At 43.1% G+C, this 26,929-nt stretch overlaps 1 protein-coding gene across 6 annotated transcripts in view; it reads right to left on the reverse strand.

The window, feature by feature from the left end:
• Window positions 1-26,929, reverse strand: part of shank2b (SH3 and multiple ankyrin repeat domains 2b) — a 219,615-nt gene that overhangs the window by 103,597 nt on the left and 89,089 nt on the right. For 4 of the 6 annotated variants that reach the window (XM_037540580.1, XM_037540579.1, XM_037540578.1 and 1 more), the window contains one exon: window positions 12,307-12,643. In XM_037540580.1, coding sequence (XP_037396477.1) covers window positions 12,307-12,643 — 337 coding nt within the window. Of the gene's footprint in view, window positions 1-12,306; window positions 12,644-19,850; window positions 20,041-26,929 lie in introns of those variants that run through there. The other 2 variants (XM_037540582.1, XM_037540581.1) reach the window with 1 other exon arrangement.

The following is a 26,929-nucleotide window of genomic DNA, read 5'->3' on the forward strand; positions in this document are numbered from 1 at the left end:
CCGACAGTACATGACTGAAATGCCCTTGAGCAAGACACCTAACCCCCCAACTGCTCCCCGGGAGCTGCGGATAGGGCTGCTCACCACTCCAGGTAAGTGTGTGTGTGCTCGCTGTTCACAGGTGTGTGTGTGTGGTGTTTCACTGCACGGATGGGTTAAATGCGGAGGTCTAATTCCTCTGTGTGCTACAAACACAGTAGGCTAATGGTTCTGGGGAAGAAAAGCAAAAAATCGGCGCCATCATGATTTCTGTCACTGTGAAAATCCCACGTGTGAATCACAAAAACACAGGCCTGTGGCACAATCCTGTTTGGCCCACTAAATTATTTTAATATTCTATTAATATTAGTCCACTTCACTATGAGCTGCACTACATTTCCCAGCATGCACTGCAATGAGGCAGCACCACAAAAACAAGAATGTTGCCAGGTGCTCAGTTCAAGTGGTTTAACGGGGAGTTGTAAAAACCCTACGGTACATTGAGATCATTTAAGCAAGTTTAATGCAGTCTATTGTATAAAGTTAATAATTAATAATAAATAAATAAATGTATTTATTTTTAAAATTTAATTGTTCAAGTATTCAGTGGCTATGTTTTGCCGTCGTAGTTACAATGGCCAATTGGGGTCACGGAAAAATGTAAAAAAAATAAAATAAAATTAAAATAAAACAGGGGGCCCAAAGATTTGTCGGGATTTTTGAATACGGCCCATTTAGCGGTTGGGTTTGATACCCCAGGTGTAAAGGATGGATGAGGCTTCCTTTATTGCTGAATGCACTGTGTTTTTTCAGAGTGAACGTCCAAGCCAGCAATCAGCAGCAGGATCAGTAGGGGATTATTATCGATTCGTTTACTCAGAGTAAGGATAAAATGCGACTGAGGTGGGTTTTTAGATACTAAATGAAAAGCTACAAGTTTTCAGCTTGTAGTATTTAGAGCTCTGGGTGATTGATTGACTTGCCCTTGAGCAAGGCACTGAACCCCATCTGGTCCAATCATGGGGTTCATCTGACCCTGTGCTCTGACCCCAGCTTTCTAAGCTGGAATATGTGAAGAAAGAACTTAATTGTAAGTATAATGACAATAAAGGTACCAACTTAGTTAGATCATGTTTGTGTCAGATGAATGCGCTGAGAAATCACGATTAAACAGCAGAAACTGCACTTTCAGACTCACTGAGTGCATTTAAACACACTCATTAATCCAATCCCAGCAGAAAATCTGATTTCGTCAGTAATCCAATCAACACGTTTACATGCACTTGAGTAATCAGGTAATGGGAAACTCTGGGTCTACATGAGTCAGACAGTAATCAGATTTCTACATTGCAACCACCCAATAAACTCACAGAAGAAGACGTGACGTAAACATAATGTAAAATGCAAACTTTGTTTGCAAACTTCGTGATAATATGCATTGCTGGACAGTAACTGAGTATCTGAGTAAATGTAATTAGTTTCTGTACTTTAGTATTTTTGGTGTATCTGTACTGAAGTTTCTCCGTTCTGGGCGATTTTCTCCTTTCACTCCACTACATTTCAGAGTCTAATATCCGACTTTTTCCTCCTACATTTTGAGAAATCTGTCGTTCCTTTTGGTTTCTGTGTGTATAAAAACGTAACATGTCAAAACGAAAGAAGCGCAAAGCCAGAGCACCAATCAGGGCCCAGCGGTCACTTTGTTTAGAGCTGGTTTTGACCTGTTGGTCAGACCGACCCAGTGCAGCACGCGGTTCAACGTCAGCGCAGCAGCGTAAAACTTTGGGAGAGTCTGTTCAACATAAATGATGAACTAACCTAACTTTGTGTAAATAGAGCTCAATATAGAAATATGTCCACATATGCAGTCGAGACTGACGCTGCTTTTTTCTGAATTTCTACAAACACCATTTCATTTTATAGTAAATGAGTTTGGGCTGGTTTATGTTTATGAACAGACGCCTACAGATCAACATAGTAAAGGAGCTCATCTGTGATCCTGAGTTTAAAGCCAGTTTTTATTCAACTTAAACTTGGAACTAAGTTGTGTTAAATGAATTACTCTTTTAGTACTTTTACTTTATACTTAAGTACATTTGAAGGTAAATACTTTAGTACTTTTACTTAAGTGGAGGTCTAAAGGGAGGAACTTCTACTTTTACTGGAGTGATATTTTACCTTGGGTGTCTCTACTTTTAACTCCAGTACATAGTTTGTGGACTTCATCCAGGACTGAAAATACGAACATACTTTCCTTTCAGTTTGGTTTCAGTGTCACTCTAACAGAGTTTTGTTGCGTCCCACGACATCCACCGTCTGATCTCAGGCATGTGCAGACTGAGAAATCCAATACATATGCCGAGAAATCTGTTTCCTGAGCTAAAATCCAGCCTCTTTATCAGATTTCTTCATCCGATTTCTAGATGGGAGTGTGGTGTTTACATGACCATTTGAATAATTGGATAGCTGCAGAAATCGGATTATGATTGGATTATAAGGTGCATGTATACGCCCTGCTGCAGTTTATCATCAGTTTGCCAATGTTCTGTAAAGCTTGTCCAGCCTGGCAACAGTTGCTATGAAAGAAGGCATTTGTGGGTGGAGCATGGATAGATCAATTGGAGCTTGTCTGCATCAGTGTGCATGTATATGTGTATGTAAAGATGAGCCTGAAAGACAGAAGTGTGCATGTATGAGAGAGAGTGGGTGGAGGCAGAAAGAGCGAGGGAGAGAGAGAGAGAGGCGGAAGAGCCGGGTGAGAGAGTGTGTATTTGAGCATGTTTGACAGCAAACGCCTGATTGACAGCGTGTGTGTGCGCGTGCGTTTCTGGGGGTGTGTGAATCTTGTCACTCGACGGGGTTTCTGATGATGAGCGAGCGTGGCCTACTGTAAGTGGGCCATGCCAATTACTCACTGCCACTACAAAAAAACCCATCTAATTAGATGTCATTTTAAAAGGGAAGAATTAACTCCTCTGGTATTTGACCCTATTCTCCTCCAAATCCAGCTGCAGCCTCCACACCACCTAACTGTGCTCTGCTTTCAGCCGATCTGAGGCTTGTTTTTCCAGCTCTAACCCATAATACGTCCTTTTAGAGGAGAAACTCACCACAAATGAACAAATGATTAGCAACACGCCCGTTTTAGGGGGCGTTTACCAGTGGCGTGGGCAGAAATACAGAAAGGCCTGTGAAACAGCGGCAGACCAAGTTGGTAAACACAACATCCAGGCGTGCTGTGTCCTGGTTTGTCATAACATCAGGGTACAATCTATTCCTGACAGCAGAGCCGATGCCACCCTACGTATTCTGACTCTTCAGCCCAATGGTGATGCAAATCAGCAGCAAGACTCTACACACCACCCAAAATGCTGGACTCAAGTAAACACAATCAGTACCGCAGCACACTTAGCACGTCTCCACCGCAGGCACAGCTTCGGCCTAAGTTCAAATCAGACAACTCAGATGTACAAAGACGAGGATAAACAACACAGCAAACTTGAAAGCTAAACATCTGAGGCTAAAGCGTACTGCCATAGCGTTTATGTTCACAGACCATGTGTGTCTTACCTTTGATGACTTGATGTTTGCGTTTGAGTAAAAGAGCACTGTAAGTTCCAAATTTCCGGATGACTTTTTTTTAAATGGATGGAAAACATTCTCCTCTATCTAAGTTCCACAGGTGCCACATCTTTTGACCAAAACTGGAGCTCCAAATTCAAACACTGGCGCACAGATAACAACCTGAAGGCTTGAGGCAATGGTGGACAGCAGCAGTTGCTAATAAATGATTGGAGGGCTTAGAAAATAAATCTGACCTTGGCTTATTTATTTGATTGACCATAAGAAAGTGACAGCACTCAAAGAAAACAGATACATTCATTCTGTCCCTGTTTGCTTGGATAGGCCTGTCATCTGTCTGCGCCCCCAGTGTTTCCATGTCACTTTTAAAAAAAATGAGGCATCTCTAACGCCTAAAAGAAGTGGGTAACTTAGAGGAACACACACTGGACGGGCAAGCAGGTAAAAACGAAACTGCAAAGTTAACTCAAAGGGCTAAAAAGACAGAGAAACATTTAGAGACTGACATATATAATAATAAACAAACAAAAAAAATTCTCTGTTCACAAACAGACCAGAAAGAAAACACTCCCAAAAAGCCCCTTTTTACCCTGTTCTTCAGTGGTCAGGACCCCCGTGGACCCTCACAGAGCAGGTACTATTTGGGTGGTGGATCATTCTCAGCACTGCAGTAACACTGACACTGGTGGTGTGTTAGTGTGTGTTGTGCTGGTCTGAGTGAATCAGACACAGCAGTTCTGCTGGAGTTTAAAAAGACTGTGTCCACTCACTGTTACTCTATTAGACACTCCTACCTCATCAGTCCATCTTGTAGATGTAAAGTCAGAGACGACAGCTCATCTGCTGCTGCACAGTGTGTGTCGGTCATCCTCTAGTCCTTCATCAGTGGTCATAGGACGCTGAGGTGTTTAAAAACTCCAGCAGCACTGCTGTGTCTGATCCACTCAGACCAGCGCAACACACACTAACACACCACCACCATGTTAGTGTTACAGCAGTGCTGAGAATGACCCACCACCCAAATAGTACCTGCTCTGTCAGGGTCCATGGGGGTCCTGACCACTGAAGAAGAGGGTAACAGAGTATCAGAGAAACAGATGGACTACAGTCTGTAACTGTAGAACTACAGAGTGCAGCTATACAGTAAGTGGAGCTGATAAAGTGGACAATGAGCGCAGAAGCAAGGAGGTCAATGTCAGGCCTGATCAGTGTATGTTTCATGTCCATGCATAATGTTGATTTTTTTATTTTAAACTGGTCACTACTGAGCTAGATGATGTTATTGTAGCCAATCGAAACTGGGCTGGATAGAAATGAGGTGTTTTTAAAAAATGACGCGTGTGCTACAAGTCAGCCTTTTTAGGTTGGATGGGATTTTGCTGCCAGAATGTCCAGTAGTGCTTGGAAGTTTGTGAACTTTCTAAAATTTTCTGCATAAATTTGACCTAAAACTTCCGTTTTTCACACACGAGCCCTAATAGTAGACAAAGAGGACCAAAGTAAACAGATGAGACAAGAATATAAGACTTGGTGATTTAAGAATTGAAGAAAATGGTCCAACATTACATTCCTGTGAGTGGCAAAAGTATGGGATCTTTTAGGATTAGCGGATCATTTGATGGAATTAGAGTCAGGTGTTTTCATCCAATGGGATGGCAATCGAGGATGACTGACCACCCCGTTTTATTTATAGACAGGGGTCTCTCACAGTCAGATCATCACAACACGTTTGTGGAAGTGCATCATGCCGTGAACAAAGATTGGCCCCAGTTTGTATTAAGTGTCCCTAATAACTATGTAATTACACATTAATAACATACAACAACAATGTAACTACTGACGATTTAGGTACTGTTACAAAGGATTACAGCACAGCTACATATGTGTATCAACTTGTTTTGCTTCATGTAAATAAACAAGTGTATGTTCTACACAGGAACTGTCCTGCAGTGCAGTGTTAAAGTTACTCTAAGTACAATAAGTGGTGTATTTGTTATGTAGGTATTGTTTTAAGATAAAGGGACACCTGCTGTTCCACTCTGATTACAAACCTAATCACATTTATGTTATTACCCTTGTCTAATTACATGAGAGAGAATAGGCTATTACAACTATCAAGATACACTTGTGTAATTACACGAGGCAAAACTGAAGTAGATACACATGCATAATTCCACAAGCTGTAGTTATGTAACCCGTCTGTAACAGTGCCTAAATCATCAGTAGTTACAATGTTATTGCATGCTATTCACAGCTAACTACACAGTTATTAGAGACACCCAATGTAAAGTGGGACCCACAGATTTCTGAGGACCTGAGAAGAAGAGTTGTTGATGCCCATCAGGCACAGGTTACAAAACCAGGCAAATAAGCTGAAAACGTCTAATATTTTTGTCCCATTTGTTTAATTTGATTCTCTTTATCTGTTATGAGGACGTGTGTGAAAATGTGGTGAAGTTTAAGGTCAAACCTCGGCAGAAATATAGAAAATTAAAAAAAAAGTGCCACTCTTTCTGCCGTGCCCTAAACGCTGGCGCCCTCGACACAACACTGTTTTGGCTGCAGTCAAACTCAGTGAGGTGTAAATCAGCCCGGAGTGAGGGGATCAGGTGCAGTGCTCGCTCAAACACGAGTCAACCTCCACTGTTAATCCATTTAACGGGCAAATGCCCAAATCTATGTCACCGTTTCAGGGCCCAGGGGTATACTGTATATTCTCTCTTTCTGCCCACAGCCCCGGCTCATCTAAATCTGAATTTGAAACAGATGAGCGGAGCTCGATGTCCTAAAATGATAGCAGATGAACATGGTTATGAACATATGAACATGGACGGGCGGCACGGTGGCGTGGTGGGTAGCGCTGTCGCCTCACAGCGAGGAGGGCCTGGGTTCGATTCCCCGGCCGGGTGATCAGGGTCCTCTCTGTGTGGAGTTTGCATGTTCTCCCCGTGTCTGCGTGGGTTTCCTCCGGGTTCTCCGGTTTCCTCCCACAGTCCAAAGACATGCAGTCAGCCCCTAGGTGTGAGTGACTGTCTGTGTCTGTCTGTCTGTGTGCCCTGCGATGGACTGGCGACCTGTCCAGGGTGTATCCTGCCTTCCGCCCGACGACTGCTGGGATAGGCTCCAGCACCCCCCCGCGACCCTGACGGAGAAGCGGCTTAGAAAATGGATGCATGCATGGATGGATGAACATGGACTATGTTCAGATATGCAGTATATCGCTCTCTATGAAACAGAGAGTTCCACGTTCAAAGCCGTTGTAACGTCCATGCTATACCGCAGCTATGACCGCCTCACAGAGGCTGAACTCTGCATCACTGCACCACGGCACGAAAAACCCTTCTGCTGTTAATGGATCAGTCTTTGGCTCTAATGCTGATCGGAGTGAACTGATGAAGTAAGAACCCATTTCTGTTCAAACTGAAGGGCTGACAACTTATTCTCTTTACTACAACTAGGCTGGTCAGCTGGCTAACAGGCTAAAAGAGAGCAAACATGCTTAACAACCCCAACATTAATGTCACAGGCTTCACTTAAAGTACTCACGATATGATTCCCTGAAAAACGGCAATATAGAAGTCTCAGGAATGTCACCTGAATGAGTTACACGCTTTCAAATGTAGCATCAAACCCAGGCTGAATCCCAAACGGCTCCTTACTCCTGAGCCAAATAGTGTGCTGTGTAACATCGAGGAATTCTAGCTTCTGCTGTCAAATAGTGACTGCCTGTCGGGTGTGAATGTGGATGAATCCCAAATGACCATATTTTGCTCTGTTGAGCTGCAGGAGTCAGCATTGGATTGCCTATTCCTATTCCTAGTGCACTATGTAGGGGACAGGGCGGCATTTGAGATTCAGCCCCAGTGTGAGAAAAGTGGCATCATCAGAGTGGCGGACGACTCGCGGTGGTAATTTGGCGAACAAAAGTATTTATAAACTGAAAGTATTTGCATTAAACAGTGCTGTGTCATCATATGTTCACTGTTATACGGGAAAAAGATTTTAAAAATCATGAAATCATTTTTACAGTGATTGCTGGAATACTTTTTTGTTAATAATAACTTAAATAATTATCTAAAACATTGAGTATTTTAATATATTTTTTGTTGGCAGCCGTTTTGTAACAGCAATAAGCCACTCGAAGCAGTGCGTTACTCCGATTTTATCACGGGCAATGGAATTTTAGGCTTCAAGTCATTCCAAAGAATTCCAAACAGCCGTCCCCATGATAAAATCACAGTAACCCACAGCCTCTTGTGGCTTATTGCTTTAATATCCCCCTGGACACATTGTTAGAAACCCTTTGCTACACTTTTCTGGTGTACAAACAGAGACTGTTGATGCGTAGTTTGTTATCCATCCTCTAGCCCTTTAATAATGCCCAGTTTTTGACCTCCCAGCAGTGCTGGCTGGACATTGTAGGGTGGTGGACCACACTTTGAGTGCTGTGCTTTACAGCCTGATTGATCTGTCTGAATCAATAGCAGTTTCCTTGCTCTACCATTGTGAACTCCCACTTTAATGGCATTTGGCCACCCCGTTTTCTTCCACAGAAAAGAACAAGGACACTGACGCACGGCTCTGAGGACAGCAATTGCGACTGTCCTCCCTAACAAACCATGTCATACTGAACATCTTGTCTTGTCCACACCTGTCCAATATGTACCCTGCCCTGCTCAGATTACACTAGAAACTGCTTTGTGACTACAATGCAAGCATTTTCACCAAAAGAGCAAAAGAAGGAAAGCAATAGAAGATACTACCAAGGCACTACACAGTGGCCACTTTATTAGAAACCCCTCTCTTTGTGCTTCCACCTTGTTGGTGTTCAGCTCAGAGACTCTAGCACATCTCACACAATGCCTAGTTTGTATAGTCCTTCATAAATGGCCAGTTTCTAATCACAGCGCTGCTCTCGGCTGGATGCTTTCAGGCGGTAAACATTTCATTCTTAACCTAGCAGTGACACTGATGTACGGAAAAACCTAGCCACGCTGCTGTGTCTGATCCACTCGTACCAGCACCACACACACGACCCTGTCAGTGTCCTGATGTGCTGAGGATGATCCATCACCCAAATAATATCTGTAAAACTGTCAGCTGCACCAGCATGTAAGCGTCTACTAAGCTCAGGTTTATGCGTTATGGGTCGCACCATAGGACCTAGTTTTAACGTTGAGCTAAATCCCTACAGCATATTCACTCCTCCCCCTGAGCAGAAACCACACAGAAGACACAAAAAAGACCAAAAACATGACTGTTTTGGTTAACAAAGCTAAACATTCTGTATGCTGTGATTTTACTTGCGGCTCTAATCATCACCCTGGTTTAAACTCTGAGCATGAAGCTCAACACCCACAGCTCCAGCTCAGAGAGACTCAGCAGCCCAAACGGCTAAACTGAGGCTGCTGTTGTGTCGGTCAGCCAGAAACCGGCATTTAAAAAGATGCACATTTGGTTTCCCAGTGAAATATTAAAGGATAAACAGGCAGCGGCTGTAAAATCTTAGCTTTATACAGTTTAACTCGTACATATCCTTCTTTTCTATGCTGGATATTTAGTCCATTAAAAAAGTCAGTGCAAGCTGCTGTCGCGTTTCCATGGCAACAGGTTTACCGATCGGTTCTAAACATGTTATCATCGTGTTAAAGCGACATTCAGTACTGTGCGAAAGTTTTGGGCATCTAAGCAAATTTTTAAACGATGTACCTCAGCAGTGAGTTTATCACAATATACAGTAGAATAAAGTCGTATTCATAATTCAAATAAACAGAAAAACAATAAGAAGTAACAAGAATTCCTCGGGTCCATATTTTTACTGGACACCTTCACAGCCGCCACAGAGACTCGTTAATATCATCAATTATATCATGAGCTCAATTTACTGAGCACTGATTGGTCAAACCAGGAGCTGCTTTTTAACTACATATAATACTGGACTTCCTCGAGGAGACGCTTGGAGATGGGTAAATATTATTGTATATAAATATATAAATCATTAATTAATATTCTATAAATTTTGTTTATTCAAATATTAACACTTTTCTCAGCAAATAAACACAAACTACACAAATAAATAGATTTTGAAACTGTGTCTCGGGTGCCTAAGACTTTCGCTCAGTCCTGTATGCATTCGTTAGCTGTTTCTAGTTCAGACATGACTTGCGGATTTGCGGTGTAACCAAATTTGGTAAAAGTAGTTTGAATTGTAACTACTGTAACTGAGGACTTAGTAAAGACTTCACGCCCACAATTAAGTACAAACCTATGCAAAATCTGGTGCAGCCCAGTCCAGTGCTCCTGTGGTCAGAAACTGAGAAATGATGAATGGGGTAGTGGAGACCTAATAAACTGTAACTGTAACTAACTGCATTGTATTTAGTGGATCCCTAAGCTAAACAGAGCTATGAAGAGATGGTGAAGGTACTCCTTACCCCAACAGAACCACTAGAACTAGCAAATCTACATGATTCAGTATGTGTGAATGCAGTAATCAATAACAAATGACCTGTTGACCCCTGTCTGAGAGCTTTAAGTGCTATGTGTTTATCATAGTTATATGGAAAATGATGTACAAGTATAATCTTTAGAACTGGCCATTATGGACTACTATAGGAGAATTCCTAGTGGGCCACTCTATCTTAGACTGAGACAGAGAGAGAACGCTAGAGACAGATATGCTGAGAGCAGCTCACACAAATTATATCTTCAATATACTTGCAATCACACAATCTGACTACAACTTACTTCCTCACTGCCAAAATCCAGTACCGAGTAATAAGACATCTGACGAGCGGTGGAAAACAGAGCGAGGTGAAGGCGAAAGGGACGATTTGTGCAACAAAATTACATCTTTTGAGCAAAATGTACTGCTTTGACACTGCCAGAGTGAGAGAGTGCTGCAGCAGAGTGTAGCAGCGGTAATCGACAGCAACATGCTGACAAAGGCCAAGGAAGCCCTGGTAACACTTTCTATGAATGTTACGCTTGTAAACATCTAGAAACACATTTATAACATGTTATAATGCATGCATAAGGCATTATAAACATGGTTATAAATACTTATACAAAAGAATTACACTGAATTGCACTTTATAGCCATGTTTATTATAGATTTTGAATTGTTAAAATAATGCATTATAAGTAGTGTTAATAACATGTTATACTGTCAGTGCCAAAGAAGCCAGTCCCAGCTTAGAGAGGGTAAAGACAGATTTCCAATTATTTTAGGGCTGCATCTTTGGGGCTTCAGTCCTGAATATTCAGAGGCTCCACACAGTCTAATATTGGATATGCAGTGTTAAGTGAGTGCCAGGCTAACGGTGGTGCACATTAACAGTGGTGAACATTAACAGTGGTGAACATTAACAGTGGTGCACATTAACAGTGGTGAACATTAACAGTGGTGAACATTGACTTTCCCACATTGGGTGAAACTCTGATGTTGCTCTAGTTTAAACTCTGACATTTGAAGCCTGTAATGAGCTTTATTGTGTTTTAGTGTTTCAGTAAATCCTTCAGTAAATTCTTCAACTTGAAGCCTCAGTCTGAACCCTGGAGGAGGCTTTAGTCCAGGACGCTCCACTTTACTGAGAGTGGGCTAGTACAGCTTATGAGCTCTTATAATTTGTTATGGACACTACTTATAACACATTATATTAACAATTCATAATGCATAATAAACATGGCTATAACGTGAAATTTTTTATAAATATTTGTAGCCATGTTTATGATGCCTTATGAATGCATTATAACATGTTATGAAGGTGTTTATAGATGCTTACAAACCTGACATTCATAGAAAGTGTTACCAAGTGTTATCTAGGAGCCACATTTTTAACATTAAAGGCTGAAGTTACCAGGTAATAAACAGCTAATAAACAGCCAATTAGGAAATAACTGCAACCCCACTTAGCAAAGTGACTTTAGCTACATAATATTGTTTGTTCAACAAATAAACTGCATTTTTCTGTAAAGCAGTCTGCTAACAATATAGCAAGAGAGCTAATTCCAGTGTAATAAAGGGAGAGTTTATTCCAGTGTAATAAAGGGAGAGTTTATTCCAGTGTAATAAAGGGAAGAGGGGCACAAGCACTGTACTGGGCCAGTTTTGCACACTAAACACACTAAACCTCTCACTGTCAGTCATCATGATACAATCTGGAGCTGAACCTGACAACTTATGGTCAAACTCATCGGCTTACTGATAAACCTGATATGTGCTGATTCAGGGACATGTCCAAAAATGTATAAACTCCAGCTGGAGTAAATATGAAAGATGAAACTCCTCCCCCTCTACATTCTACACCATATAAACTCTCCTCTCTCCCTCCAGTTTCCTGTGAAACGTCCCACCACCACCTCCTACTCCTCCGTGACTGCTCTCTCTTCCTGAAGGACAGTGGGGGTCCAGCTTCCTTGATCCCAGCAGGCCGTCCTAGAACTCCTGCCCAAGCTTCTCAGAGTTCCCTTCTCTGGGACCAGCTCAGTTTTGAGTGTGGTTCAAATACACCAACCCAACATATGAGGGTATCAGTGACCTCCACCCCCCCCCCCCCCCACCCCACCCCCCTCTGCTCTGGGAAGGCTTTACAAAGGCCTAGATCAAAAAGGCCATTCAAAACTCAAAGGTGTGGTTATGATATTTCACAACTGCACTAATCCTTCCTCCAGTTCTCTTTCACATGTGAAAACCTGACCAGCCCCTGTGTCCACCCTCCTTTTGGTAGGAATGCGGCGACTGACCTGCTGTGGCGCTGGGGGGTGTGTCTCCGGGTGTCGCCCTCCCCCAGCCGGCCCAGAGAGGGCGATCGGCTGCGCGGGGGGCGGCTCCCCCGGCCCATGGTCTTCACCGTGCCATTAGGGCTGTTCTGCATCTGCTGGGGCCTGCGGGGCGACAGGCTGCGCAGGGGCGAGGGCGAGCGCGAGGGCGAGCGGGCCGCGGGGAGCTTATTCACGTTCAGGTTGTTGTCACTGTTGGAGCGCAGGAGCACCCGCGGAGCAGCCAGAGTACTCCTGCCCGTCTGCAGCTGCTGTGGCCGGCCCCTGCCTGAACACACCGCCGGAGCCTCCCGGAAAGGCACTGAGAAAAACAGAGACAGACAGGTTTTCAGTATCAAAGCGACATCAATTTTACACCATTTTCCCTTCACACTAGCCGGCCACTTCGTCTCTGAAGTTAGCTTATTTACACAAATGTAGCTGAAAGTAATGGAAGCTCACAGCAAGGGGCAAACTGCAAGGCTCAGATCATCACAAACCACAGAGTTGATCAGTAATCGCAAATAGACTAGGGGTGGGCGACATGGCAAAAATATAGTTTGAGTTTTTTTTGCAGGACCATGATCCCGATTTTATCACAATTCCTTCTCGTGTGGTTTTTAATATCATTTTGTAAAGTTACTAAACAGTACAACCAAACTAATCTCCCCATTTAAAAATATAATGCTAAAAGAAAAAAAAATAACAGACCATTTTGGCCAAAGATGAGGCCAAAAAAATGAATATTGGTTTTTGAAGGCGAACAACACCACCAATCAGGTAAAGTGCGCTCTGCAGAACAGAGTCAGCATCACGTCTTTGCTTTCTATCTTGGCACGACATTCAGCGTACATCCGTGGAATGGGCCGTTGGAAAAGTGTTTGTGGCTGGGCATCTCAAACCGCAGATAAACTACTTTGAGGAGTCTTTGGAACCCCTCGTTTTCCACTGTTTTGATAGGAACCATATCCTCTGCCAGATAAAATGTTATTGCTTCTGCTGCCTCTTCCCATCGTTTGCTTGTCTTCTCAAATGCCGTGTTAGAGTTGTTTGTTTTGGTCCTGGTGTATTGTTAACATTAACCTCTGCTGGCTGCAGTGTGGACCTCCTCAGTGCTTGACTCTCAGTGGACTGTTTGGGCTGTTGTCGCTTTAAATGGTTGAAAAGGATTTTCGTATTGCCGTCCGACGTGAGAACTCTGCAAATCACTGTGTATCACGTCAGTTACTGACGTTGACTTTTTTGGGGACTACCTCTTCGCCACCGTTTTCATTCATGGCCTTCCGCTTGTGAAAAGGGGGAGGGAATGGCGAGGCATGATGGTGCGCTATGATTGATCTGCATGTCTCTAGGGTGGGCATGAAAGGCACTAGCAAATAGTGGGCTTTGACTGAGGGAAAATAAAAACATTGCTTGTATGTGCAATGAACTGCAGCGATATAACGTGCAGCGTAACACGATCCAGCGATCCTCCCTGCGATGACGTATCGTGGACACATTGTAATCCTTCACGATCTGATATCGTCATATCGCACACCCTTAAAATAGACTTATGTGCTTATGTGGTTTCTGTGACACTGTCATCTGTCACATAGCTCAAAACAGTAATTGGAGTCAATCTAAAGCCGCCGTTTTGTCTGCGCTTTTATACGAATAGGGAAAGAAAGGCAACGACAGACAGACAATAGCAAAAGAAAAGAAAACGAGATGATCAGATTTGTTATGAATGTGTTATGATTTCCATCAACTATGTTTTACCTTTTTCAAGATTGGGTTGCATAACATCTAACTTCCTGAGTACCTGGAGAAAAGGTGGAGAGGTTTATGGGCGTTCCTCTCCAAATCTGTTTACACACTCCTTTATGGAATAGTTTCAAGATTTTGATTAGGGGAAAACCGTTCCTTTGGTCCTCTCAAGGTATAAATACAGTAGAGGACGTGTGGCGACAGTGGTTTGCTGTCATTTCAGGAGCTTTAGATGCTTTTTAATCTTCCAGCTTCTTCATACTTATTTTATTTACACCTTTCTTCTGCACTTTGAGCCTATGGAGTTGCCTGGGGCAGCGCTCCTTGCTAGACTGGGTAAGACTGGACAGTCTAGGGGGAAAAATATTGTTTATTTACAAACCTTTGGGAGACCATCATATAAGGCATTTGGCAGTTGAACAACTGTGGGAACGGGGCTTTAGTCTACTGGTCCTTCCCCGGATTGGAACATTATATGGGCTAATTTAAGGCACATCGGTTTATCCATTACAAAATAATTCACAGAGCACATGCAACACCTTACAGGAGATATCAAACGAAATGAATTTCTATTTATACCTGTAATATTTGTAACTCTGCACCTGGTACATAAGTTAAGTGATACTTTTTTGATCCCACAAACGGGGAAATTCCACCTCCGCATTTAACCCATCCGTGAAGTGATACACCACATACACACTAGTGAACACACACACTAGGGGGCAGTGAGCACACTTGCCCGGAGCGGTGGGCAGCCCTATCCACGGCGCCCGGGGAGCAGTTGGGGGTTAGGTGTCTTGCTCAAGGACACCTCAGTCATGGACTGTCGGCCCTGGGGATCGAACCAGCGACCTTCCGGTCACAAGGCCAGTTCCCTAACCTCCAGCCCACGACTGCCCCACATATATATGCATATGTTCTGGGAATGTTCTAAACATGCATATGAACTTGAATTTAGATCCCAGTCTTACCCCATAGGGTTTGATATGATGTCGGCCCACCCTTTGCAGCTGTAACATCAACTATTCTGGGAAGGCTTTCCACAAGGGTTAGGAGTGTGTTTACGGGAAAATTTGTGAGGTCAGACACTGGAAACCCATTCCATGCAATACAAAGCTGATCAAAAGAGAAAAAAAAAGTTTTACATTTGAAATGAACTTACTGCAAAAGTGATATCTCTGCACATGAAAGCATCTCACGTTTAATCAACATATTTAATACGTTCTCATTATAAGATTGTTGTAACAATAGCAAACCTTATGAAATGTCTTCCTAGATGTTCTCTGTTGTATGTTGTTTTACGCAGCTTTATCTAGGGAAATTGCCTTACTCTACTGATAATTGTGCTTGTTTCAAGGAATGGTGCTTAAATTTGCGTGTGCAATAACTAATAACTAATAAGGGAGACTAACTTCATTTAAATAATTGTAACTGCTTTATACCTGATGTTTCATATTACTATCACAATCACTGCCACCTTACTATACTCATAAGAACTTAAATCCTGTGTACATACTGTAAATTTCTCTTGCCTTAAATTATTAGTAAAGTGTTTATTTTTACATAAGTGGCTGCAACTGTAACAGCTGCAATTTCCCCCTGCGATCAATAAAGGAATCTGAATCTGAAAACAAGTGTCAGTAGAAGAAACTTTCACCAGATAAAAAGTAATATCTAGTAATAAGTGAAATAATCTCATAAACTTCCTTACAGACCAGACTTGAGATGATTTCATGTGTCAAGATATCATTTCCTCCAGTGCTGAAACAGGAGTTCTGTAAATGGGCTGTAATTGTGCATTTTCACTTGCTAAGTTGCCCAAGACCAGACAGAGGCAGGTTTCTGTCAGCTTTCACAGCCAGGCTTCTGGCTGGCCAGACGATCTGTCACTAAAGTGTCTGTCTTTGTTGTAGATGCTGCAGGCTACATGAGGAAACCTGCGATTGGTTCACCAAGGTGTTCTACAATCCAGCTCTGTTTCTCTTCATTAGGTACGACTTGCAAACAGTTTGCAGAAAGTTCGAAACCCGCCTCAGTCTGGCTCCAGGCAAGTTCCCAGGCTATGCGCTTCATTCAACACCAGTGCAACAACAAAACCAACACGTTATGCTGTATCAACTTGGACGCAAGAGCTGAGACAATGCATGTAAAAGGGTAATAAATGTATATATTTTAAATCCAAGTCAAAAAGCTATTGGAAAACAATGGCTCAGGCATCAGGCATTGAATTCATAACCATTTCATATAATAACTTGCTGTGAGGGAGCTTTTAGAGGCATAAAATGCTTTAAGCTACGTTAACATTATAAGACTCATCGCTCAAATCTGATGTTCTGCTCAAAACCGATGTCTCTGACATGATGGTTCACACTGGTTTAGGTAAGAGACTCAAATCTGTCATTAATGTGATGAACCATCTCCTGAAATGACCCTCATGAGCTCCTCCTACTCAGTAACGTCACGTGACTGAATCACTGCATCATCAGCACAAACTAACGAGCAGAACGAGCTTCGCTGAGAAGATCATTAACTCTGATCAGCTCTCAGCTTCTTTATTAGAGCCAGACGGAGGAGAAAAAGGTGAGACGAGCTGCTTTTCCACTGTTTACAGGCTTTACCGTCTGTTTGGCGGCGCTGCCATAACACTGAAAAAATCCATCTGATGCGATAATCAATCAAATCTGATACGTATCCGATCTAGGACCACATATGAAGGTGACTCGGGTCGGATTTGAAAAGATCAGATTTGTGTCCACACAGCCCTGAAAACACCAGATCTGAGTCACATTAGGGCCAAAAATCGATTTTGTGCCACGACCACTGTGAAGAATTCTGACACAGTACGTTTCTCTAGAAGGGAGCATTTAAGATCAAATCACCTTGAATGACAACCATTTAACTAAAGCCAAAACTTTGACAAAACAGTGGCGTTCCTCTTTACGGATACAGTTTCATCCCAATGTTCATACAAGAGTCCACACAAACTCAAATAAGACTTTATGGCGACTGTGCGCGGCTCTTTTATCTTGCTCTTCATTATTCTTCAGACTCGTCTGGCACTTTTCAACTTGCAAAACTGCCATAGGTGGTCACAAAGTCCACCGGCATGACCTCCTCCTCAGGTAAATCCAGCAAACTTCTGCAAAGCTTCACTTCATAAAATCCACCCATCTCTCGATCTCAGCAGCACGGTCTCATTTGAAGTCCAGCTGAGGTCTTCTCTCTGGGCTGGGTGAGAAATCCCTGGTGTTCAGCGCTCACTCTGGATGCATGATTAACAGCTATATTTATGTCTGCACTGCCATGCAGAAGTGAGGGGGGGGGGGGGGGGGGTATGGGGGGGGGGGGGGGGTTGGTATGCGGACGAAGTTCTCCAGAACATTAGGCCATGTGCACATCCTGCTCAGTTCCACAGCCACACTGAGGCAAGAGGCTATAAATACCGCTGAAAGAAGGGCGGAGATGAAGAAGAACGCCACCAAATGCGCCGAGATTAACACGCTGATGCAATAGCATCTCGGTGGGCTTCGTCATAACAGCACTCCAGCTAATGACGTTCGTAATGATGGGGTGGGATCCCGGGGGACGCAACCTTGTTTTTCGTAATGCACAGGGTGTAAGCAGTGATACAGATATATGTTTTTAAAGGGGCCAGATCATTGATGAAATAAAATAAAAATAAATAAATTAATTTAAAAATGATTTGCTTTTTTTTTTTTTGGAAATAAGAGTTTGATGGAGTAAGTAAACATGCATGAAGTTTCAGAACATATTGTTCCCTCTTCAGTTCATAATGTACCCAGAAACAGAGCCCCAGTCTTCGTTGGTTTTGTGATGTCACAGCTTATAGACAATCCACCTATTCATCTTACAGCAATTCCGCATCGCCCATTCACCCTGAAGTTATAAGGAGTGTTTCAGCAGCCAGGGCTGCTTTTCAAATGAGGACACAATACAGGGCAGCCAATCAGAACAGAGCTCATTTACATGTATCAGTCTTAAAGACACAGTAAAAATAAACAAAGAGATGTTTTTCGTGATTTACTTCATATCAGTCTATAGCTGTTCACACTCATGTTGAAGCTTAAGTGTTTCAATACATTCCAGTAAATTTAGAATAGAGGTCATTTACATACATCTTAAAGGGGCAATAACAAAATGTACATTCTATGGGTAAAGGGTTCATGTATAGACTTGATTATGACTATTTCCTTGGACACAAAACCACACAAATGTTAAAATAAACCTCAGGAAAAAAAATTAAATAGAGCAGGGGTCGGCGACGTGGAGCTCCAGAGCAACATCACAGCAACATCGCAGCCCTGTTGCAGCTCCACGGTACAATTAGATTTAAAATAAAGCTCCGCTGATCGTTCAACACCGTTTAACAGTAAATGGTCTTAAAGGCTGGAGTTAATGTAGAACTGCTGATTCACCCTTTAACCCTGAAGGTTGGTGTGCAGACTGCTGGTCACCATAGCAACACAGACAAGAATCTCGCCCAGCTAGTAGCTTCTGAAGCAGCAAAAAGCAAGATTTAAGACAAACCGGTGATTTGGAGATGAATGGACTTATCTGCATCTATAATCACTCCAGCTGGAAACTGTCAGACACTAAAAAGTCGCGAAGCTGAAGTCAGCTTTATGTTCGCCAGCTTCTTGTTTGAACGTTACCGTTCCTCCTTAAATGGTGCAGCAGCTATATTCTGGCACCTCAGGTAACATTTAAGGTGGAAGGGGAAAATTCAAACAAGAAGCTGGCGAACGAGAAACGACTTAAGCCTCACAAAACGTCGAGCATTGAGAGACGTTTTACAAGAAACTGCTCTTCTTTTGAGGAAAAGTTTCCTGCCGGAGATGCGAGAAAAGCAGCTATAGCTGAATCAAAGCTTAAAGCAGAGCACAGTAAACCTGTATTTTCGTGTCTATTACATATTTTTTAGCCTATTCTACCACATAAGCACAAACTGAGACATATTTACAGCAAAGATGGTAAAACGTTACTTAAATAAATGGACATACAATGTTGTGGCTCCCAAGGTGAACCGATCTTTGCTGAAAGGGCAAAATGGTTTTTCTTAACATTTGGGTTGCCGACCCCTGAAACAGAGGAATGCTAGGATATGGGCCCTAAAACTTGGGCTATAAGACCCAAATAAACACTGAACACAGCGAAATAATCAACTATAACAAAATGTATAGAGTGTTTAGCCACTGAAGTAGGTGATGTCCTCCAGACTGTGCGGAAACGAGGAGCTTCTGTTCCTCTTCCACGCCACTTGAAGCCAATGACATCATGGGGACACTGGTGATTTCACACATGTGATAAACAGTCGTTTCCTATATCAAACTCACACACGCATACTATGCACTCTTTATGCTGCTGCCCTTAAGTTCAGATGATTCATCTGAGCATCAACACTAATGATGCAGTTAATCAGAGCACTGAAATGAATAAGCCTCTTAACAGACCAGTGCATTCTCAAAAGTAGAGAGCGAGGTCACCCTGCAAGTGACACTTCTCCTCTCATCTCGACCGCCGACCAATTCATATTCATATTCAGCTCAGTTGAGCTCCCGTTACGGCAACGGTACACAATAAAAGCAAAAACGGGAGGAAAAAAGTTCGAAACATGGAAACATAAGCAGAAAAACAGGAGCGGATTAACTGGCTCGAATCTAAACGTCCAAACAAGCCGTAACGTCTGGCCAACTCCACACGTCTGAAAGCAAAGTTCACCTGCTGAACTCGCACCGAGCCCGAAAGCAGGTGCTGCCTCTCACCTTCTTTCTTGAGCGCGCTCAGTATGGACTTCATCTCTGCCGCACTTTTACTGCCCAGCACGTCCCGAGCGAAGGAGTCAGCGGAGAGGAGCGGAGAGAAGGAGCAGCAAGAGGAGGATGGAGCAGAGGAGAGAGGGACGGAGGGAGAGGGATGGAGGGAAGAGAGCGCTCAACCCTCCCCTCATCATGCCTTCTGTGACTCTCTGAGAGAAAGGAGCTGAGAGCTTCACACGTTTACTCCACATCCCTCTATCCCGCCTCCCCCTCCCTCTCTCCCTCTCTCTCTCACTCTCTCTCTCTCTCCCCTCCGCCCTCCTCCCCTCTTCTCTTCTTCGCTCTCTCTCTTTCTCTCACTATATTTCCCTCTTTCTTGCTGAGTCTCGCTCATTCTTTTTCTCTTCAGCTCTCATTCTTTTTATCTCTCCATTTCTCTCCTTCTCTCTTTCACTCATTCTTCTCCTCTCTCCATCTTTTGCGCGTGTTCTTCACTTCTTTCTCCATATTTCTCCTTCGCTCCGTCTCGTCCCTCCTTCCCTCTCTCTCATTTTACTTTTTTCCCTTTCTCTCCTTCCTTCCGTTTCTCTCCTTCTACCTTTTTCTCGCTCTTTCTTTCTCTCCATCCGTCTCATTGCTTCTCTCGCTCTTTTCTTTTGCCTCGCTCCCTCGCTCTCTCTCCCACATCTCTCTTCTTTGCTCTCTTTCTTTCTCTCACTATCTCTTCCTCTTCCTTGTTGAGTCTGGCTTATTCTCTCTCTTCTCATCTTTCTCTTCAGCTCATTCTTTTTATCCCTCCCTTTCCCTCTCTTTCCCTCTCCCTTCATCTCTCATTATGGGTCTTTCTTCTCTTTTTCTCTTTCCATCTTTTCCTCTGTTTCTCTCTCACACATATTCTCGGAGCTATTCTTTCTCTCTTCTTCTTTCTCCATCCATCCATCCATCCATCCATCCATCTCTCTCTCTCTCTCTCTCTCTAGTTGAATCTGACGTTTTACTCCTGTATTAATCCTCCCTCAGGTTGATGTACAGAACATGCTGATGTGCTGAAGCTGAGATGTTTGTCCTGCACATTGATGTTCCTCCTCAAACTGCTTCAGAAACTAAAACCAAGAGCCGAGCCCCTCTGAAGGCCGTGAGCTCTGAGCGGACCCCAGGTGGAGAACTCTGCCTTGTTTGTGATTCGAATGACACCGTAATAAAGTGCGTTCTGATGCAACCAGCTGAGAAACAACGCAACACTGACGCTGACGCGCAGATGAAGCCGTGCAGGAATGAAAAGGTCTAAGAGACTTTAACCCTCTCTCCTCCTCCAACAGCTGGATGGGAAACGAACCCCCTGAGTGTTGCTAGGCAACCCGTGGATGGATGTCTAAATTAGTCAGTGCAAGTTGCCTGGTTGTGAATTCTCCATGTATGTGGGCCGTCCTTTCACACGAGCAATTCACAATCTCTCTCTCTCTCTCTCTCTCTCTCTCTCTCTCTCTCTCTCGCTTTCTGTCTTTCCCTCTCTCGCCTTCTCAGTAACTCCCTCACCATCTCTCCCTCTCTGTCACAATCGTTCCCTCTCTCTGTCGTTCAAACTCTCACGTTCTCACTGATTCTCTATCTCTCTTCTCTCTCTCTTTCTCACTCTCTCACTTTTTGACTCTTACTGCCTCTCTCACTCTCTTACTCACTTCTACTTTAGCTCTGTCTTTCTCTCTGTCTCTTGATCTCTCTCTCTCTCTCTCTCTCTCTCTTTTGCACAAGAAAAAAAAACTGTCTTCAGGAGAAAAGACTTCCATTTCAAAATCTGTGTCAGGCTGTGATGTCATACGGTCAGTCTATTTTTGTTTAGTGATTAATACTCACTGGCTAAGTTGCAGAATGAGGAACTTGCTGCCTGTGGATATTATAACAATCTGCACAGCTCTACAGGACTACATATAGGCATACATGCTGTATGTAGATTTACATGACCTATATACAACTACAGCAATGAGCATTAAAGAGCCCATATCCTATGTTCTTCTTGTGTTTTCCATTAGATATCTGATGTAGTTTATGTGCAAAAATATTTATAATTCTCTCTCTCTGTATTATATATATATATATATACTCACCGGCCACTTTATTAGGTACACCTTAGGTGCTAGTAAAATGTTGGACCCCCTTTTCCCTTCAGAACTGTCTTAATTCTTCGTGGCAGACTTTCAACAAGGTGTTGGAAACGTTCCTCAGAGATTTCGGTTGGTTATTTGAGTTCCTGTTGCCTTTCTATCATCTGGAACCAGTCTGCCCATTCTCCTCTGACCTCTCACATCATTATGTACCTAATAAAGTGGCCAGTGGGTCTATGTGTGTGTGTGTATATATATATATATATATATATATATATATATATAGTAGCTCACAAAATTGAGTACACCCCTCACATTTCTGCAAATATTGTGTTATATCCTTTCATGGGAGAACACTGTAGAAATAAAACTTGGATATAAATATGTTTCCAGACCTAAACCCAGTTGAGCACCTGTGGGGCATCCCCAAGCAGAAGGAGGAGGAACACAAGGTGTCTAACATCCACCAGCTCCGTGATGTCATGGAGGAGTGGAAGAGGGTTCCAGCAGCAACCTGTGCAGCTCTGGTGAATTCCATGCCCAAGAGGGTTCAGGCAGTGCTAGATAATAATGGTGGTCATGTCAATTTGGACACGTTCACTGTGAGGTGGACTCACTTGTGCTGCCAGCTATTTAGACATTAGTGGCTGTGTGTTGTTCTTTTCAGAGGACAGTAAATCTGCACTGCTATACAAGCTGCACACTGACCACTTTAAGTTATATCCAAGTTTCAGTTCTATAGTGTCGTCCCATCAAATGATAGAATGAAATATTTTCAGAAAGGTGAGGGATGCACTCACTTTTGTGAGATCTTGTATATAAACTTGGCACAAAAAGTAAGGAAATTTGCGTTTGGTAGATTATTTCTTTGTTGTAACAATGCTTCTTGGCAATAAATCTTATACCGCTGGAAAGCCTGTAAATTTCCCTTTTTAGTGGTACCACATTTGTAAGGAACATGCCCATGAAAAATTTGCCAAATCCTCTCTGCTAATGTCAAACAGCTTATTCTGCCATTGACTCGTTTGGTGTTTGGTGGACTGGATGATTGAAGTTTGAAGAAACAAGACAAATTGGCAATTTAACAGTTTATTCATTTAACAAACACAGCCACAACAGCCTGGCACCTCCTCCACATGCTGGTCACCAGCCTGGTCACACACCAGCATTTGTTGCAAGTCAGCCAACGTGGTTGTGTTGGTCACTTTGGCACGAAGAGCACGCCCATGCTGATCCCACAGGTGCTCAATGGGGCTGAGGTCAGGACTGCTGGCAGGCCATTCCATCCTCTCTACTCCCAAATTCTGTTGGTAGTCTCTGATAAGATATGAGCGTAGTCATCTTTAAGGATAGAGTTCGGTCCCAGACTGTGGAGATATGGGATTGCCACTGGTTGCAGAATTTCATCTTGATATCTCTCTGCTTTGAGATTGTCTCCAATGATGACAAGCCTCGTTTTTCCAGTGAGGGAGATGCCGCCCCACACCATCACACTGCCTCCACCAAAAGATGTTACTCTGTCAGTGCAGCAATCAGCATAGCGTTCTCCACGTCTTCTCCACACTTTGACCCCATAGGCAGAACCTAAATCCATCGCTGAACATAATGTTCCTCCACTGGTTCAGGTTCCAGTGCACGTGTTGCTGACACCAGCACAAATGGGCCTGTCGGTGAAGGGCAGTCATGACAGGCCTCCTGGCAGTAAGATGAGATCGGAGATTGGCTGCATGCAGTCTGTTCCGGATTGTCTGGGCAGAGAGCCATCAGCCATATCGTCCTGCAAACCTTGACTGCAAATCTGTAGAAGACAGCCTACGATACCTAATTACTGACAGAGTGAGGAAACGATCTTCTTGGGTTGTCGTCTTCTTGGGACGCCCACTTCACCGCTCTGTCTCTGACATCCACCGTTATATGGAACTTGGCCTTCAATTTGGAGATGGTAGTAGGGCTCGCTCCAAATAATAGCTTGGTTTTGTGGAATGCCAGCTTGAAGTTGCCCTATTGCACGGGCCCTATCCAGATCAGTCAAACGTGGCATGCCGATTCTTGGAACAGACACCTACTGACCACTGTAGCAGGGCCCATGCTCTGATTGGCACCTGATTGGCAGCACCTGAGGGTACCAGAAGCTCAAAACAAATGTGTCAATAGCAACAGCAAAATAAGCTGTTTGGCAATGGCAGAGAAGATTGGCAGTTCTCTTGAAACTTTTTCTTTTCTGAAATTCTGTAAAGCTGCTTTGTGACAACGTCCGTTGTAAAAAGCGCTATACAAATAAATTTGATTTGATTGGCAAATTTTTCATGGGTGCAACCCACATACTCAGCTCTACTGCTCATCCCACAAATGCATGTTCCTTACAAATGTGGCACCATTAAAAAGGGAAGTTAACAAGCTTTCCAATGGTATAAGATTTATTGTCAAGAAGCATTGTTACAACAAAGAAATAAGATAAAAGATAAGATAAGATAAGGCTTTGTTGTCATTTGCATCACATGTACATGAGGTTGAATGAAATAGTGTACTCAAGGTCCCAGTTAACTCCCAAAATAACAATAAATAATAAACAGAAGGTGCAATTAACAGCAGCATGAACCACAGCAGCATGAGTACGAGGTAGAAGGTGTACATCTTAATACTGGTGATGTATAAAGTGACGTGTATAAAGTTACGTGTAGGGGTGATATAGTGGAGGGGTGATATAGTGGAGGGGTGATATAGTGGAGGAGTGATATAGTGGAGGTGCTGGTTCAGTACAGCAGCAGAGATAAATAAGTGGACACGAAGTGCCGTTGCAGTGACGTCTAATTGGAATTTAAGAGTCTTACGGCTTCAGGGAAGAAGCTGCTTCTCAGTCTGGTTGTTTTACTCTTAATGCTCTGCAGCCTCCTACCTGAGGGGCGCGGGACAAAAAAATGTGTGTGCTGAATGAGTGGGGTCCTCTAATCTACCAAACACAAATGTTCTTACTTTTTGTGCTAAGTATATATATATATATATATATATATATATCACTGAGAGAGTGAGAGAGAGAGAGAGAGAGAGAGAGAGAGAGAGAGAGAGAGAGAGATACACATATAAAAAGAGCTCTGTTCTGATTAGCTGCCCTGTATTGTGCCTCAATCAAACAGCTGTCAGGGCTGAAACACTTCTTATAACTTCAGCATGAATGGGCGGAGTTAAACTGCTCAAAGTGTGAATATATGTAATACACAATAATGTGTTATGTAGAGTAACAGTGGGGTGTCCAAAGTCTGGCCCTAGAGCCAAATGTGGCTTCTGTTTTAGAGTATGAGTGGCCCTCCAGCCAGTACTGCTGTAGTTCTTCCTTTCACCTGATGGTGGCAGCAGTGCTGTAAAATCACAGTGCAACGCGCCGCACTGCGGTAGTGAAGCTAACTATAGTTTAAGGGTTTTTCTTCTCTGACCGGACCTGCAGCTTCGTTTACTGACCCACATTTAGTCCAGACCCCAGGCATAAAGCTCAAACTCACCACTAATTTTGGCCTCATATTTCAAAAGACTGTACTGAATTAAATCTCAATCATCCAACAAAGCAGGAACATTACAATATTCAGGAGAGCAAATAAAGCAGCTGCAGCTACTCGAGAGTCAACTTATCAGAGCAAATTCAGCAGTTTAGCAAATATTAACCCTTTAAGGTGGAACAATAGTAATAAAGTGATTTCTGAACTTTCTGTATTTATTATATATGTAAAGATCATTATCTAACGTAAACGTCAATGTAAAGATTTCCGTTTAGTTTAACAAATTATACGTTGGTAGTAAATACTTGAATAAGAACACAATTAATGCATTTAGACATGTTTTACTGCCACTCTTGAACAATTTCATTATTTGCTATAAGCGCTTACAGATCCAACCTGTCTTTGTAACAGAAAGAAAATAAAAATTCTTTACATTTTTGGCACATTTCCATCATCAAAACAAATCAAAACATTCTGAAATGAAGAAAAAGAATGTAAATTAAAGGTAAAGGTAAGCAACACAATAACAACTATGTAATTAATGATGTAATTGTGTATTTACATATAAATATCAATGTAAAGTAAGTCAGTTGACTTACAATGACTGTAGACAATGACTGTAGATGTCTAAAGGTTAAACGTGGCCATTATAATGTAAACAGTCACACAAAGTCTCTTGCATAAGCAGCGCGGCAGTAATGAGAGAAGCCAGTCCAAACCGCCCGTGTGCGGCGCTGGAGCTGAGCGGCGACACCATGGCCATGACTCAAAATAAAACGAGCTGCACTTTTGAAATATCCCAACAAGACGCAGTGAGGGGAGACTCCCTGTGGACACTCGCCTTTTCTGCTTCTCGCCCCTTCTGTTTTCTCTCTCTTTGTTTTTCTCCATCTACACCATTAGCGAGCAGAACAAGCAAAGCCCACACATGGTGTCCACGCCTGGGCTACTTTTGATTAATCGCTGCACTGATAAAGAAAGTATCTGTTCGTATGTGTCAGCAAGTTCCGTTCCGAAGCCCAGACCAGGAGCGCACGGCATCGTTTTTCCAGCCAGTTTAGAACTTCATCTGTGCAGTGCTGAGAGGCACCTGAGGCACCCGAGGCTTCAACAGAGCAGCTACTAAACATACCAGACCAACCGGGTTAAACCACATTGCTTGAGCCAGTCGTGGGCTGGAGGTTAGGGAACCAGCATTGAAACTGGAAGGTCACTGGTTTGATCCCCTGAGCTGACAAGCAGGACTGAAGAGCCCTTGAGCAAAACACCTAACTCTCAACTGCTCCCCACTCTGGGCAAGTGTGCTCACCAGAGGTGAAATTTCCCCGTTGTGGGACTAACAAAGGGCAACGTAATGTACCTAAAATGAAACATATGCACAGTAAAATCCATCCATCCATCCATCCATTTTCTAAGCCGCTTCTCCGTCAGGGTCGCGGGGGGTGCTGGAGCCTATCCCAGCAGTCTTTGGGCGGAAGGCAGGATACACCCT

The sequence above is a fragment of the Pygocentrus nattereri genome, chromosome 8 (assembly GCF_015220715.1).
Source record: "Pygocentrus nattereri isolate fPygNat1 chromosome 8, fPygNat1.pri, whole genome shotgun sequence".
Classification (NCBI taxonomy): Eukaryota; Metazoa; Chordata; class Actinopteri; order Characiformes; family Serrasalmidae; genus Pygocentrus; species Pygocentrus nattereri.